Below are 18,701 nucleotides of genomic sequence, written 5' to 3'. Positions count from 1 at the left end.
ACACACCTCTTTGTGTATGTGTGTACTAAGGACTTTGACACATATTTAAAATATCTACTCATTTATCCTTCTCAGCAGTTCAATCCTATAAAAAATATAATGGGTACATCTTCAGACTATAGATACACAAAATTAACTGGGTTCTCTCTCTCTCTCTCTCTCTCTCTCTCTCTCTCTCTCTCTCTCTCTCTGTGTGTGTGTGTGTGTGTGTGTATGTGTCTGTGTGTGTGTGTGCGGTGTATGTGTGTAAGAAGTAAGCAGTCTTGTTTTAGATTTGAGAGTCAGCACAGGGAGTGGAAGTGGGAAGTGGGTGCATGACTTCTGCCTGGAGTCTACAGTCTATATGCTAACTATACCTCTCTTAGGCGGTAATGTTGCTTTTCTCATATTCCCAGAACTGAGTATAGTACAGACTCTCATGATGTTTAGTCCTTCTGAGCCATTATCATTATAGAAATCTCTTTCATTTGGGCGTATTTGTTATGAAAGTCAATCTAGATGTTCTTGTTGCCATGTTTGTTTGTGTTCTGGACTTCTTGACAGCCTAATGCTAATTGGTTCTTCTTGTTCATTTTGCCTTTTTAGATTGTCTTTAGGGCAAAACGTGGTATCAGTTACATAGGAGATGTGGCAGTCGATGATGTTTCCTTTCGAGATTGCTCCCCATTACTTAACACAAACAGAAAGTGTGCTGCTGACGAATTCACGTGTGCTTCCAAGCACTGCATTCTAAAAGACAGGCTGTGTGACTTTGTGAATGACTGTGCAGATAACTCAGATGAGACTGTGTTCATCTGTGGTAAGTGAAAGTGTTTCTCAGGTTCCCACTTGCTGCTTGTCATTGAAACCCAGATTTTAGTTGATCTTAGTGGCAGGTGCAGCCGTAGTGATTTAACTATTTAAGTGGTCTCCTTTCTCCCTCTAAGTACTTAACTTTGAACACAATTTATGGAAAACTGATAAATGGCATTTTTTTTTTTTGCACAAAGCTATAAGCAATTGAAGTTAAATTGGAAATTAGGTGGGGGAACAGTTATTTACCATATGAAACAATGTATTTGGAAAACAGACCAAACTCCCATCAAAATCAATTTATGTAGATTGGTAAGTACGTGCACTTTGATTTTAAAAGGCTGACATCTATTTACATAAATAAGATGTGATATGTCAATAAATAAAACAAAATAATGCTATGAAAGTATAATAAAATGGCAAAGTGTTCTAATGTGATAGATAGAAACTGACACTGTAGACCTATTCTTTGGGTTCACCTCATACTAGACAGTACCTATTAAAAAGTCCTTAGCTAAATGGACCATATGTGCTTATTCAGGTAATCCTCTAACATTGTGTGGTATAATCCAAGGCTGCTTTGTTTCGTTGTAAATGAGGTGAATACAGGTTGTCAAAATGAAGATTGATAGGTCATTCTACTGTTACCAGTTCTGAGCTAGAATGTTATAGTTACGTATTATCTGCATCTTGAAACCAAATCTGTACTTTCAATAACAACGTTAGTATCAGAACTGATATTTGTATAGAACATTTAATGTTTGAAGCCTTTATTTACTCATTTCTATCTGATCTTTATTTAATCCTTAGAAGACAGTGAAACAAATATTATTAGTGATTATTATAAATGAAGCTACTAACAAGACTGGTTTATGTTTCATCATAATAAATACAAATGGTATTAAGTTGGTCCTGGTACCTGAGTACTTTGATTTATGACCCATTGCTCCACTCAAGCTATGAAATCTTATATTAATAACTTATTCTTTCAGAGAAGTTGTTGAGATGAAATATTGCCTGATTTATAAAATATGTGTCACCAAATATAAGGACCTGAGTTTGGATCCCAGCATAAAATCCTGGTACCGGTGTGGTAACACAGCACCAGAGGATAGAGACAAATGGATCCTTGTAGCTCACTGATCAGCCAGCCTAACCTGATAGTAAACCCCAGGTTCGATGAAAAACCCTTTATTAAAAAAATATGGTAAAGTATGATTGACTTTCAGACTCTTTATTCTTGCACACTTGTGTAGGAAACTTTTGTACATTGTAAAAATCCACATAAACATGTATATACACTTTGAAATTCATACATATAGGTATAAAATAGTTATTGATATAGAAGTTTTGTTTATGACACAAATATTTGTTACTTGAACATGTAAAAATAAATATAAATGTGTATAAACCAAGTAAAAAAATCTAGGTAATTATAAAATGCTGTATTTACTAATATATAACTATTAGTATTTATATTTACCTTTGAATATTTTCTGCTAAATTTCAGTTAAAATTTTGCATTCAATGATTACATTGTTGCTTTAGTGGCATTTTTATTTGAATAACATGCTAATTTCAAGTTATTATTTAAATAATACAGATATGTTTTGATAATCAATTGTAATGTAGCTTTTGTTATTTGAAAAGCTATAATTTAATGTATTTTTCAGTGTTCAAAACATCAATTTACTACCAAGTAAACTTTTCCTAATGGCATTTTTGCTAAAATATTATTGATGCTTTAGGATTTTTGTACTTATGAAATTCAGTAACGTACTATGAGACATATGTTGGAAACTTTCTCCCTTAAACATTCCTTTTTATGAAGCAGCCATGAGGGGGTAACCCTTTCTAACGGGTCTCATTTCCTTCCTCTCCCCATTTTCTTCTCCTATATTCTCCTCTCTTCTTCCCAACCTCTCTGGTCATCCCTCCGTCCCTCTCTCCATCCCCCCTCCCTCCTTCCCTTCCACACTTATAACAGCTGAGATTACCTGCTTTAGACCTGTTTGCTCTCTTGAGATACAGTTTCCTGGAGCCAAACCGTTGTCAAAGTCACTATTTATCTGAGACTGGCTTTGAACTTGTGATCTTCCTTCCTTCACCTCCCAAGTGCTGGGATTATAGGCAGGCTATACTGTGCGTGCTTTTCAGAACATGTTCTATGGTGATCACATTACTAAATGCCTTGAACTTTTTATTGGGCCCGTGCATGTCAGAACATAGAAGTTAAATTTATTCCAGAGACTGCATAGGAAAGAGGAAAATGTTTTCAACTCCTTAGTACAAAGGGTCAACAAAAAGTTAAAATGATCCTCCAAAGGAGTCATATTTGACCTGGTTCTAATTACAGAAACGGAATTCTTTTTTCAAAGCCTTCTTTCTTCTATTATACAGTTTAAGCATTCTAATGTATTCCCAGTCTGCTGGTCTTAAATGTTATGTTTTAATTACAGAGTAGCTAGAACCTGCTGAGGGAATTATGAGTACTCTTATCCTACATATGCTATAAACTTTGATGTTCTAATTAGACCTGGAAGAATAGGAAGAAACAATTAAAAGAGTCACCATAGCAACTAACTTCAGAAATTTATCTGGCAACCTTTTAAGGCTTTGGGCTTAAAAGTCTACTTTTTATTGAGAATTTTAAGTATGCCTTGAACATTCATCATAGCTAAAGGGAATTGCAACTCCTGAAGCATCATCATTAATCAGAAGTGTACCATCTACAAATAACATAAAGAATGGTAAAATCAGCTCTGGGAAAGCTGTATTTTGGAGTAAAAAGTAATAAATTATAATACAAACTTATCTATTGTTTAATTTGATATAAATTAATATGAACTCTTAAATCATAACCTATTAGAAAATGAAAATCACTTGTTAATTTAGAATTTAATAAATTCTCTAAAATATTGAAAATAGTCCCCCAAACTGACTAGTTTATCTAAAATCTTCAAATGCTTAATTTAATATAGTTGATATAAAGGTTCCTAAGGAAAATAATTGTAATTTCAGTTCCTTGTAATTTTATTGTATTTAATCATTCACTTCAGAAAGAGAATTGCTGAGATTGTTGGTAGTCCAGGCTGTCATCAAACTCAGGATCCTTCAGCCTCAAGTACCACGAAAGCTCTGGGATTTTAGGCATGAAGCACCATACTGGACTTTCTCTTAATATTTGAGTTGGAAATTTTTCAATGGTATATAACACATAGTATATCAGCCATTATCAAAATCCTTAAATTCTGCTATGGGAAGGTAAATGTGTAACTCAATTAAGCAGCTTTATATTTCTTTTCATTTTAAACACGCAGAGAATACGAATATTAAATGCAATGGAAATTATATAAACATTAAGCCAATTTCAAGACTTTAGTTATGTAAAATATACATTAATTAACATTAATATTAGTAGGCTGGACTCAATTAGTAGATAGAAAAATTCTCACTGGATAAGATTCAAATAATATTTTAATAATTTATATCCTTCCCTCAGAAAAACACAATAAAATTAGGAAATGTTCCCAGATACAGAGGTATAAAACAATTCATAATAAGACTTATGGGCCTTATTAAGGTAATACTCAGGTAATTAAAAAAGATTTGTAAAGTTTTTCATAACTCAGCTAAAATACCAAAAAAACAGTGTACATTGGAGTTTAAAAACAATTTCATAAATTTTATGGGTCAATTATATGTCAGTCAACATATGAGTTTGTGGGACTACACAAAATTTTTTTCCAGCAGTGTCCACCACATATTTCTATTAAATAGAAAATATTTTCTCTGTGTAGGCAGGTAGATGCACAGAACATATGGAAACATACATAAATGCTCACACAAGTATCTGTTATGTATGTAAATAGTGTGGCAGGGATAAGCCTCCACAAGAATGGATATAAGCAAATCTTTAAGAATAGGATGGACTTGTTTTTATTTAAAATGTATCTGTGCTCGAGTGGAATTGACTGTGGTTTAAATTTTTATTTCCCAAATGAATAATAATGCTGAGCATCTTTTTTTTGAAACCCTTTCCCACGAAATAATTTTATTATTCACCTATTGGGTTTTTTATGTATATGCATACATGTGTGTATACCCCATGCACGTGGGTCATGGTGTACATGTGAAAATTAAAGATCACCTTACAGGATTCAGTTCTTTTCTTTTACTGTGTGTATGAATTCTGGACATTGAATTCCAGTTGTCAAGTATGACAGCAAATGTTTTTGTCTGCTCAGCTATCTTTTAGGTTTGCTTTTCTCCATTGAAAAATAGAATTACTGGGTGGGAGAGATGACTCAGTGGTTAAGGGCAACTCCTGCTCCTCTAAAGGTCCTGAGTTTAATTCCCAGCAACTACATGGTGGCTTACAACAATCTGCAATGAGATCTGGTGCCCTCTTCTGGCCTGTAGGCATGCATTTAGGCAGAATACAGTATACACAATAAATAAAATAAATTTTTAAAAAAGGGAAAAAAGAAAAACTTAAAAAAAAATAAAAAATAGAATTACTTATATTTTGTTGAGTCACAGGACTTAACATACATTTCTAGATTAAGCAATTGCTAAATGTAAAACTTTTTTTCAAAACTGTATTATTGTTCTCTATGTTGTCTTAAATCTTATTGTTTTAATTATGTGTATGCTTTGGATGAATACAAGCATGTATGTGCCACAGCTTATGTGGAAGTTTGAGAATAGCTTTTAGGAATGAGTTTTCCTCTCCCACCTTGAGATAGATAGCTTGAGATAGTCTCTCTCTCTCTCTCTCTCTCTCTCTCTCTCTCTCTCTCTCTCTCTCTCTCTCTCTCCCTCTCCCTCCTGCTTCTTTGAATACTCCAAAGATGAGTTCTGCTTCATTCTCATCTCAAGCTCCCATCTTAGATTCCCATCTTAAATTAGGAGCGCCAGAATTACAAATATGAGCATCCAGGACATTTGGGCCTGCCAAGGTTCAAGCTAGGTTCAAAGTCAGGTATCGCGACCCGTAGAGTAGAGTTCAATATCTGGTTTATAGATATTTCTTCTAACTTTGGAGTTTTCTTAGAGATGATTAGATAAAGAATCAGTTTCAATCAAAATAAAGTTGAGCTCATTAATGACCTCTTTCATAGATTATTCTTTGACATTTTGTCTTAATTTTTCCTTTTTGCCTTAACAAAAGATCTTCTAGATGTTTCTCTTGTTGTTTGGTAGAACATTTATACTTAGGTTTTACATTTGGGTCCACAATTTAGTATATATTATTTTTGTGAAGAGAATGCCACCGATGTATACTTTCTTTGCTTCCATGTGAATATTTACTTCCCTGCTGTGATTTGCTGAAAAATTGGTCTTTGCTGATTCACCTGTTTTAATTTTCTACATATGCTGAATATATGTATATTTGTGTTATGTGTGTATGCTTTAAAGTATTTATCTTATTTATGTGTGTCTATGTGTGTATGTGTGTCTGTCTGATGTGTCTATGCACACAGAGGCCACAACTAAGCATTTATTTGATTTATTTGCATTTTTAAAGTATTTTAATCATTTTCTTACATCCCAGCTGCAGTTCCCCCTTCTTTCTCTCCTCCCAGTTTTGTCCCCTACCTCTCCTCTGCCCTGCCTCCTTCCTTCCTCTGTTTCTATTCAGCAAAAGGGCAGCCCTTCTATGGATATTGACAAAACATCCATAAGGCATAGCATGGCATCAGCTTTTAATAGCTGAAAAATATGCCATTGTGTAAATGTAAAACATTTTCTTTACCCGTTCTTCAGTGGAAAGATATCTATGTTGTAGGAGGAGCATGGGCTGCATCCCGCCACCCAGCTAGCTTAACCCCTGAAATAACCACACAGAAATTGTATTTACTAAATTACTGCCTGCCCCATTATTTCTAGCCTCTTATTGGCTAACTCTCCCATATTAAATTAACCCATTTCTAATAATCTGTATATCACCACGAGGTCGTGGATTACCGAGGAAGATTCTAACCTACGTCCATCTCGGGCTGGCGATTCATATCATCTGCCTGTCTCTGCTTTCTTCCTCCCAGAATTCTGTTCTGTCTTCCCTGACTATCTGAGGGCTGGCCTATCAAAAGGCCAAGGCAGTATGTTTATTCAACCAATGAAAGCAACACACAAACAGAACAACCTCCTACACCATTTCCCATTTTTCTGTTTAAAAAAAAGCTTTTATTTTAACATAGTAAAATTACATATAACAAAACAGTTATCAATCAAGAATTACATTTAAATTAATTATATCTATTTTATCTTTTATTATATCTAAGGAAAACTATAAATATCTATCTATTCTTCAGTCCCATCAAAGACTCCAAAAGGATATAATATTACCTAAGTAAATAAGAAGTAAGCAAGTTCTGAAACTCTAGAAATGACAGCGACATCTTGCTGCCTGGACAGTCACCCAAAGTTCTTTTGTACTCTTGGGGCATCCATCTTCAGCCTTCAGGCCCAAAGTATCCAGAAGACATTTCCATGAAGCAGGAAATTCCAAAGACAGTTCAGTCACTTTCTCTTATGTCCTGCAGAATGTCTCACAGACTCTTTCATGAATCAGGAGCCCCGAAGCATCATCTCTTCTTTAGGCAAGTTCAGCAGTCCTCTCTCTGCGGGTTCTTTGTGTCCAGTTTATGCAAGAGTCCAGGCAAGAGCAGTTTCTTGCCCAAATGGCTAATCAATTCCATAAGGAGACTCTTTGATGCCCATCTTCCTCTTGAAATAGATTGGTGCTGCCAGGAGCAGATGTGTCTCATTGTCATGAAAAGCCCTAAGTTACTAAAACATTTTAAATGCCATAATCTGTAGTCTTTGAAAGATATGAAGAATGCCTATCTAACTGAAATATATCTCTATATATCTAGAAAATCTAACTAACATTACTACAAGCTTGACTATTATTAGTGATTATCCATCTGTCATTTCTAGAGTTTTGGAAGTTGTTTACTTCTTGTTTATTTAGGTAATATTATATTTTTCTAGAGTCTTTGTTGAAGTTGAAGAATGGTTAGTTATAGTTATAGTTTTTCTTTGTTATGATAAAAGATAAAATAGATATAAATATTGTAACTGTAATTCTTGCTTGCTAACTGTTTTGTTATAATAATTTTACTGTGTTAAAGTGAAAGCTTTTCTTTTTTGTTTAAACAGAAAAAGGGGAAATGGTGTAGGAGGTCCTTCTGTATTTGTATTGCTTTCATTGGTTAATCAATAAAGAAACTGCTTAGCCTGGTAGGGCAGAATTTACATAGGCCGAGAAGACAGAACTGTATTCTGGGGGGAAGAAAGCAGCAGATAAAGCTGAGCCACCAGGAAGCTGCCAGGTCAGACATGCTGAATCTTTCCTGGTAAGCCACAACCTCGTGGTGGCATATAGATTATGAAAAATGGGTTGAATCAAGATGTAAGAGTTAGCCAATAAGAGGCTAGAGCTTATGGGCCAGTAATTTAATTTATACAATTTCTGTGTGGTTATTTTTGGGGCTAAGCTAGCTGGGTGGTGGGATGCAGCCCTCTCTTCCCATACTACACATCTAGATTGTTTCCAGGTTTCGGCTATTATGAATTAAAGCTGCTAAGAACATAGTTGAGCAAGTGTCCTACTGGTATGATTGAACATCCTTTGAGTAAACAGCAAATAGTGATATAGCTAGATCTTGAGGTAGATGGATTCCCAATTTTCTGAGAAAATGCTACATTGATTTCCAAAATGGCTGTAGAAGTTGGCACTCCCACTAGCAATGAAAAAGTGTCCTCTTACTTTACATCCTCTATGGCATAATCTATTACTTGTCTTTTTTTTATCTTAGTATTTCCCTGAGGGCTAGAGATGTACTTTTCTTTAGGTTTTATTTAAAATTCTTCTGTTGAGAAATATCTGTTTAGATTTATAACCCATTATTAAATTGGACTCTTTATTGTTTGATGTCTAGTTTCTTGAGTTATTTTTATATTTTGTAATCCAACCATCTGTCAGATGTGGGGACAAGGAAGATCTTTTCCTATTCTGTAGGCTTCTGTTTTATCCTAATGACAGTGCTTTTTGCCTTAGAGAAGCTTTTCAGTTTCATTAATTGTTGATCTTAATGCCTACACTATTGGTATTTCATTCAGGAAGTTGTCTCCTGTTCCAATGTATTAAAGGCTATTCTCTACATTCTCTTCTATCAGGCTCAGTGTATATGGATTGATGTTAAGGTCTTTGAGCACTTGGATTTGAGCTTTGTGCAAGGTGAAAGATATGGATCAATTTGCATTCTTCTATATTTCAAAAATCAGTTATTCCAACACCATTTGTTTTTCCATTGTGTAATTTTGTCCTCTTTATCAAAAATCAGGTGTTCATAGGTGTGTACATTTAAGACTGGGGTCTTCAATTCAATTCAATTGACTAACCTGTCTATTTTTTTATTGATTTTTATTGAACTCTTTTTTTCTGCTCCCCTCACTGCCTTTCCCCTCCCATTCAACCCTCTCCCAAGGTCCCCATGCCACCTTTTTAAAAATATGCCAATATCATGAGGTGTTTTTGTTTATTTGTTTCTTAACTTTTTTTTTTTACTTGAAATCTGGAATTGTAATACCTTTGGAAGTTCTTTTATTGTATAGGATTGTTTTGACTATGCTGTTTTTTTTTTCATATGGAGATCATCCTATCTTCTGTTATCTTATCAAATTTCTTTCTTCAAAGACCCAAAGTTCTTGTCATAAAAGTCCTATGCTTGCTTGGTTAGAATTACAGCAAAATATATTATAATTTGTGGCTATTGTGAAGAGTGTTGTTTTGGATTTTGGATTTTTCTGGTGTAAGATTATCTATTGTCTATGTTTATGTGGATATAGTTAACTGCCTTAGGTTGGAGTTTTCCTTCTAGTACCTTCAATAGGGTTGGATTTGTAGATAGGTTTTGTTTAAATTTGACTTTGCCATAAAAATCTTGTTTCTCCATCTATGGTGATTTAAAATTTTGTTGAATATAATAGTTTGAGCTGGCATCCATGGTTTCTTAGAGTTGGCAAGACAGATGTGTGTCGAGGCTTTTAGAATCTCAGTTGAGAAGTCTGATGTAATTCTTATGGGTCTGCCTTTATATGTTACTTTGTCATTTTCCCTTAGAAATTTTAATATTTTTCATATATATTTAGTGTTTTGGTTATTATGTGACACAGGGATGTTCTTTTCTGATCTAATCTGTTTGGTGTTCCATAAGTTTCTGTACCTTTATAGGTATGTCCTTCTTTAGCTTAGGGAACTGTTCTATGATTTTTAAAATATATTTCTGGGATTTTAGCTGGGGTTCTCTTTTTTCTTCTATTCCTATTATTCTTAAGTTTGATCTTTTCATGATATTTCTGACTTCCTGGCTGTTATGTGGTAGAGATTTTTTTAGATCTAACATTTTCTTTGAATCTATTTCAGTGAATCTATTTCTCCTATTATATCTTTAATGCCTGAGATTCTCTCTTCCCTCTTTTTAATTCTGTTGGTAATGCTTACATATGTAGGTCCTGTTTGCTTACCCAGGCATTCTATTTTCTGAATTTTGTCAGTTTGTGGTTTGTTTCTTGCTTTCAATATTTGTTTTGTGAATATTTTTCTTCATTTCTTTGTTTGCTTTTTCTTGGCATTCATTAAGGGATCTGTATAATTTCTTCAATTTTTTTGATTATCTTTACCTCAATTTCTTTAAAGGAGCATTTCATTTACTCTTTAAGGACCTCCATCTTCATCATAGAGTTGGCTTTAAGATCATTTTCTTGTGCTTCTGCTGTGTTGGAACATTCAGGGCTTGCTGGAGTGTGATGGCTGGGCTCTGGTGGTGACATATTGCCCTAATCATTGTTGTCTGTGTTCTTACATTTACTTTTAGGCATCTGGATTTGGACTGATTATAGGTTTAGGTGCCAAATTTTGGGTTTGTCTTTGTTGGATGAATGTTTCTTCTTCCTTGGTTTCTTTTCGTCTCTGGTCTTCGGCCATCGCCTGTGGTTGAAAAGAGGGTCACAGTCCATGTTCAAGGCTTGACTACTGATGGCCTGGAAGGCTTCTGGTTTATTAGGGGCTTGCTGCCCATGTTCAAGGTTGAAGTTTTAGCTCAGTATGTGCATGGCCTTTGTCCTGGTCAATGGTCCTCTGGGGTTTAGATGCCAGCCTGGCTTCTGTTGGGGTAGGAGCCTTCTGCCTGCTTTCAGGGAGTTGGTCTGGTCTCTGTGGTTCAGGATGGTGGTCTGGCCACTGGGGATCAGAATTCTGTCCTTGTCTTTGATAGGGTGGAAGTTTCTGCCAGAGATGTGGGCTGGGATATGGTGATGAGGCAAGGAGGAGCAGTTGGAGTTATAGTATATTAATGAAGTCAGGGTGGTGGGCAGTCTTACCTATGGTTCAAGACTCTGGCCTGGCCTGGGTAGTGTGGGAGGTTTCCATAGAGGTGTGGGTTGGGCTATGTGCTTTATTTTTTAAAGCAAAACTTTACTGTGATGATGATCATATTTCATTTCAAAGTTTGAGATGACTGACCTTGGTTCTCGGTTACTGGATTTTTCCATTCTTTTTGCAAACTTATGATCAATTTGTCAGAAATGATGAAACATTTCATTGGGGGATTTCATTGAATGTGAAGATAAAACTGGTTATGATTTGACATTGTGGTAACATTCAGTATTCTTATCTATGATTATGTAAAATAACCCCTGTGTTTAGTTTTGCTTTATCAGTCATATATTTTGTAGCTTTCCTCATATATACCCTCATATATTAGTATTTTGTTATGTTACTATTTTCAAACTCTAGTTGATTCCTACTAATGTATAGGAGAGAAACCGATGTGTTTCTATTATACTTATTCTCACAACCTTGTTGCAATTGCTTTTTAACTCCATGACTCTATTGGTATTTATTCTTTCAGACTTCTTTTACATAGTCTATTATGTCATGCACCATAAGGGCAATTTTATTTGTTACTTTACTTTTACTTACTTTTCTAGTTTCATTACCCTGTTACACCCTGTCTAGCATTCAAAGGGAAAGAGTCTTGTTTCTGATGTCTGAATTAGACCACACAGCTTTTTCTCATTAATTTACTATCTGTAGTATTCTGTTGATGAGGTTTATATGAAGTTGAAGAAGTTTCCATTTATATATAATTTGCTGAGAGTTTTAGGGTGAACTTTGCAAAATGCTTTTTCTCCATCTGTATTAAAAGACTTTCCCTCTTCAGCCTATTGTGATGAACTGTAGTGCATGGCTATTGAGTGCTGAATCAGGTTTACAAACACATAAGTGATATCATTTGGTTATGAGGTAGAATTATTTTTTTAAAAAGTGTTGTATTGGCCATGTTAATGATTATATTGAGGATTTTTTGCATCCTTGTTGTCAAATAAGTTGTGGAGAACCTTCCTAATTTTGTAGGGTTCTGTTTTCTTCTTAGTATTTTCGTGATAAGTAACCTTTTGCCTGCTTGTCAAATTTGACAAAATTGATTATGAAATTCTTGCCTAAAGCTGACAGGTATGGGTAGAGTCTGGGACTGCTTTATATCTTTCTGATCTTCCTTGGGCCAGAAGCTCCTTGAGACATAACCTACTAGAGACAAAATAAGCAGTAAAACAGGAGCAAATTTCACTAAGTGCCTGTTTATTAGCAATATGGTTTCATTCTTCAGAAAATAGTTATTGATTATATATTATGTAACAGATTTTATTCTGTTTATGGTGCAGTGGGATAGTACAATGTAACATAGACATGAATTTTTCTCTTCTTACAGAATTTCACTTGTAAATGTTTACTTTAGCAGTGAGAAACACAAACAAAATAAGTAAGATAACAATATTTAGAAATAACAAAATAATTACAGTGCCGCATATATTTTTATTCTATAGTGATAATGCTATTGTAAGAGGGAAAATTAAGAAGTAATTGTTTAGAGGAGTGGATAATGGCATTGAATGTGGTAGTCATATTAGTTCTTATTGAGGAATTACATTTAAATTAAAATGGTAAGCATTGTTGGTTCAAGTCAGGTAATATAAAGCACATTTGAAAGCAATAATTAAAGCAGCCCTTTTTATACTGCTACCTTGCCAGCAATCATATAATTTTTATCTATTTCTTTGTTTGTTTATTCATTATTGTGAGCATTCATGTGTGTGTGCATAGCATATATGAGTGCACACATGTATGTTGCTATGTACACATGGTGGTCAGAGGACAGCTTGATGGAGTTTGTTCTGTTCTTTTACCATTGGGGTCCTCTGGATCAAACTCATATAGGTCACAAGCTTGGTAGCAAGCATTTTTACAAGTTGACTCAATCCTTTGGTTTTTATGTTAGCACAAGGACAGTTTCATCGGGCAGTTGTCATTTATTGGGTTGTTTTCATCTTGAATCCCAATTAGAAATTATAATTCCCTAATTTTCTAGTGAAAACATCAATCTGGGGGCAAGGGGAGATACGTTTAAATACTGTACGCATTGTTTAAATTTTATCTGTACAGCATTTGACCTGAAAATGGTGTTTGTGTACCATTGTTTACCTGGTGCCCACAGAAGCCAGAAAAAGACATTAAATCCCATCATCTGGAACATGAGTAACAGATGATTATGAGCTAACATGTAGGCTCTGGGAATTGAACTCAAGTCTTCTGGAAGAGCAGCCAGTTCTCTCAGCTGCTGAGCCATCTCTCCAACCCCTTGTTATATTGTTAGTTAGTGTAGATTATATTCTTCTCTGCATAATCTCTCTGTTATATTCAGTTCCATGATACATCTAAAACACTGCATTGAAATTTGTGTCATTTGTGACAGAGTAAATACAGCACTGCTGAGTGTCCTCTGTGAATTTCTTTGTGCATTAGCCTGGGTACTGAAAGTCTTTGATACTTGTAAGACACTCCTAAATGTTCACTGGACCTGTATCCCCCAAATCGCTGTAAATCAAATGTATAATTAACCAAAGTATATTTAATATCTTGTCTATGAGCCATCTTAGCTTAGTAGTGCACTTCATGTACTTTAGTATATTAGTTGTGTGCGCTAGAACCTGAATGGATGACTTGGAGTTGTCCAACATCATAGGAGAGACTCTTACATTGTACTTAGTTCACTATGATCAAAATTTATCTTTCTCTTTACACATTACAAAGTCAAAAAAAAAAAAACCTAAGTCAAACCATAAAAAATTTGAAACCCCATGTTTTGCTCAAGTTAAAATTCATGTAAAAAAAACTAAGAAAATAATTTGTAATTAACACATGCCACTTGACTTGCTAGTACCCAGCTTCTTTTTCTTTATTTATGTGGCATACACTGATAACTCCAATATACCCAGCCTTGGCAGAGTCATAGAGTAGATATGGCAAGAATGATATTGGTGGTGCTTGTCTAGTAAGGGAAGAGTTTGTATGAATATCCACATTTTGAGAGAGGGGAAAATTACAGTTAAGTGCAAATTGCTTCTGTGGAGAAGAGAGGGAAATAACGAAGTCGTCTTTAAACACTAATCCCAACATTGGCTTGCATAAAGGTGATACATCATCCTGAAAACAATGGGCATGTGTTCAGAAACTTTATTAATCATGAGCTGGGAATCTTTTGCTTTCCTTGGGAGATTATGTTAGAAAGTAGGTCAGGTATCATAATGTTAATAAGCCAGGTTTTCTGTGAAGGAGCAGCTGCCCTAAGCTTTAGGAAGTCATTACTGAAGGCTGAGGCTGAGTGGCTTAGAGCTTGGAAACCTTTCATTGTCTTTGCAAAATTACCAGCACTCACCCCTCCTCTTCCTTATGCAATATTTTGTATAACATAGTAGGGTATTGTTGTCCAAATTTTGTACTCAGATTGTCAGTAGAGGTGAAGAATTTTTTCATGAAATGTTTTTATTGATGACTTAAATACTTTGAATATGTAAAATTTATTTTAAGTTTTCAAAAATTAACATTATCATGGGAAGTTTATCATAATACTATGTCCTAAAATATTTTCATAGGCAAACAAATATTCTTCATGTAGAAGATATTTCTAAAGACTTATTTTTTAAATTTATTTCTTATTTATTTATTTATTTATTTATTTTTTATTGAAAAAAAATTTTCCGCCTCCTCCCCGCCTCCCATTTCCCTCCCCATCCTCCCACCCCTCTCTCCCTCCCCCCACTCCTCTTCTCCTCCCTCTCCAGTCCCAGGAGCAGTCAGAGTTCCCTGCCCTGTGGAAAGTCCAAGGTCCTCCCCGCTCCATCCAGATCTAGGAAGGTGAACATCCAAACTGTCTAGGCTCCCACAAAGCCAGAACCTGAAGTAGGATCAAAACCCCCGTGCCATTGTCCTTGGCCTCTCGTCAGCTCTCATTGTCCGCCATGTTCAGAGAGTCCGGTTTTATCCCATGCTTTTTCAGTCACAGTCCAACTGGCCTCTTATTTCTTTTTTTTTTTTTTTTAAATTTATTTTTAAATTAATTTAAATTTCCACCTGCTCCCCGTTTCCCATTCCTCTCCCCTCCTCCCAAATATTGCCCCCTCCCCCCACTCCCCTCCCCTTATCCCCACTCCTCTTCTACTCCCCCCACCCCATGCCCCCTCCCTCTCGATACTGAAGAGCAGTCCAAATTCTCTGCCCTGCGGGAAGACGAAGGTCTTCTATCTATGTCCAGGAGGGTGAGCGTCTAAACAGGCTAAGCTCCCACAAAGCCAGTTCATGTGTTAGGATCGAAACCTAGTGCCATTGTCCTTGAGTTCTCATCAGACTTCATTGACCGCCATGCTCAGAGAGTCCAGTTTCAACCCATGCTTATTCAGTCCCAGACCAGCTGGCGTTGGTGGGCTCCCAATAAATCAGTTCCACTGTCACAGTGGGTGGGTGCATCCCTCGTGGTCCTGATTTCCTTGCTCATGTTCTCCCTCCTTCTGCTCCTCATTTGGACCTTAAGAGCTCAGACCGTTGCTCCAATTGAGACTCTGTCTCTATCTCGATCTATCGCCAGATGAAGGTTCTAAGGTGATATGCAAGATATTCATCAGTATAGGATAGGGTCATTTCAGGTTCCCTCTCCTTAGTTGCCCAAGGTACCAGCTGGGGACATCTCCCTGGACACCTGCGAACCCCTCTAGAGTCAAGTCTCTTGCCAACCCTAAGATGGCTCCATAGATAGGATATATACTTCGCTGCTCCCGTATCCTTCCTTCCTATATCCCAACCATCCCAATCCCCCGAGCTCCTCCCATCCTCCCCTTCTCATGTTTCTCATCCCATTTCCCCTTTGCCCCATGCCACCTCACCCGCAAGTTCCCAGTTTTTGCCCTGGAATCTTGTCTACTTCCCCTCTCCATGCGGATGACTATATGATTTTCTTTGGGTTCACTTTCTTATTTAACTTCTCTAGGATCACAAATTATATGCTCAATGTCTTTTATTTATGGCTAGAAACCGATTATGAGTGAGTACATCCCATGTTCCTCTTTTTGGGTCTGGGATACCTCACTCAGGATAGTGTTTTCTATTTCCATCCATTTGCACGCAAAATTCGAGAAGTCATTGTTTTTTACTGCTGAGTAGTACTCTAATATGTATATATTCCACACTTTCTTCATCCATTCCTCCATTGAAGGGCATCTTGGTTGTTTCCAGGTTTTGGCTATTACAAACAATGCTGCTATGAACATAGTTGAACAGATACTTTTGTCATTTGATGGGGCATCTCTTGGGTATATTCCCAATAGTGGTATTCCAAACATGTCACTATATTCTTCTGTCTCTGTTCAAATTCTATTTTCTCCTCTAGCTTAAAAGATCTCTTGTTTCAGGAGGCTTAAAAAAATGAAAAAATCACAAATTACCTCTCATTGGTCAAAAGCACATTCCTAGAGTAAGAAATAAGTAATTGAAATTGAACCATTTGAAAGGGCCTCACAAGGATTTCAAGGTTTCATGATTTCAGGAGAAAGACTGTGACAGGTCAAGGGTGGGGCACAGTGCCAGTGACAAACTTGGAGATGTAGGTCTACTGTCAGCAGACTTGGCAAGTGAAGAATTGGCATGCTTTTCTTAGGGTGCTTTGTGTAGCAACCTTGGTTGGACATCTGTGACTCTAACCTTGTGCATAGCTGTAAAGTTTTAAACTTATGAACCATTTACAATAATCCTTTAGTCTAGTTTGAACTTTCTATGAGGTGAAAGTGAACAAACTGTGTGCAGTTAGCCTGAGCAAAAGAAACAATACAGGCTTTTAAGTGGCTACAGTTCTCGTGGGACAAATAGATCTAGTTTTGAAGCATATCCTAGTATATTTTCTATATATCAAATTTATGTATCCAAATGAAAGATTGTCTTCCTGACCACCCACAGATATATGTGCACATAAGATTGAGATGTAATAATGAGATTACACACTACAATGCAGATATTGGGGAGACAGTTTTAGCAAAAGTGAGCAACAATTTCCAAAGTCGATGGTCCTGCAGGCCTTGCTTAGGTTGGATTAACTTCCATCAGAGAATCACTTATTTTGTGGGTTGACATCTGAACACTAGCTGATGTAACTGTCATGGCCTTTGACAAAACTCCTACAATTTAGCTCTGACAGGGTATCTCCCTATGTTCTCTGATTGACTGGGAACTCATTATGTTACCAGAGTGGCCTTGAACAGAGATTCATCTGCCTCTGTCTCCCAAATTGCTGTGATTTTTCATTCATGTGTTTTTAAAATTTATGTTTCCTTCTTATTAAAGTGCTTTTTCATTCTTTTACTGTTTTCTAAGTAATATTTTTACAAACAACTTTAAACACCATTTTATACATTATTGATATATGGGTGGAAAATATTTGTCCTTAGGCCCCAATTTGTGTTTCAATTCCTTCAACAGATAATTACACACACAAAAAAACCAGTTTTCATTTTTATTAAGTTCAATGTGTTAATATTTCCTCTTCAGGATCATGGTTTTGAAGTAGTACCTAGGAAAACTTTGGAAGAAGTCCTAGCCGCTACAAATTTTCTCCTGTTCTTCTAAAAGTTTTATCACATGTATTTTATATTTAAGTCAGTGACCCATTTTGTTTATTTTTGCAAAATGTGTAAAGTTTAAGCTAAGATCCCTTATTTTCTTATAGCTATGCATTAGTAGCTCACAGTCTCAAGTCTGCCCTCCATTCAATTGTTTTTTCATTATTACTTTGCCATTTACATCCATACCAAATATAATTGATTGTAATGACTAAAGAATAGTTTTTATAATGACAGGAAAACACACACACTATTATATAATATTATATAATATATGCAACTGTATTATATCCATACATGATGGTAACAAAAATAGAATATTTATATTGTTATATTGTATTATATCCACAATGGTAATAAAAATACAATCAAGAGGTTAATAGCATAGAGAGGATAGACAACAGGAATAGCATGAATAATCCCAAATAGCAGCAATAGTTAAGAGGAGAATGCTTACAAAAGTGACAGAATCAGAGGCAGCAGAAGGAAAAGGAGGGAAATCACCCAATCATGGTGGTCACCAAAGACAAAGGATACTCTTCTATAAAAGTGGTCAGGATCACTGGCTGTGCATACAGTTATAACGTGAGGATTCAGAAACCTCTGCTGAGTTAATAACAAGGGCGGGCAATGGTAATCTAATAAAAACTAATAGAAACTATTTGAAATTTTTTATATTTAATGGTGTCAGTCCTATTTCCTGCTATAGTTACCCTGATTTACACCTAATTCAGGCACTTAAAATTTTGAATTAGAAATATAATTTGAAATTTACTCACAATAAACTTCTATTATTATGTTTTTTATAACTCATTGAGCATGTGAAAACTACTCAGTGCAGCGTGAAATTTTTACTTTTGTATTTGCATATTCTCCAAACATCCTCCTCTAATATA

The 18,701-nt window shown here is 35.6% G+C and overlaps 1 protein-coding gene across 1 annotated transcript in view; it reads left to right on the top strand.

Annotated features, from left to right (window-relative positions):
* The window catches only part of Malrd1 (MAM and LDL receptor class A domain containing 1), a 642,532-nt gene that overhangs the window by 254,926 nt on the left and 368,905 nt on the right, over positions 1 to 18,701 (top strand). Inside the window, exon 23 of the mRNA XM_057787647.1 lies at positions 586 to 799. Within this exon, the coding sequence (XP_057643630.1) occupies positions 586 to 799 (214 nt within the window). The remainder of the gene's footprint in view (positions 1 to 585; positions 800 to 18,701) is intronic.

Source organism: Chionomys nivalis, chromosome 13, assembly GCF_950005125.1.
Source record: "Chionomys nivalis chromosome 13, mChiNiv1.1, whole genome shotgun sequence".
NCBI classification, from domain to species: Eukaryota; Metazoa; Chordata; class Mammalia; order Rodentia; family Cricetidae; genus Chionomys; species Chionomys nivalis.
Note: the sequence above shows the minus strand (reverse complement) of the source record. Positions and strands in the feature narration are given on the sequence as shown.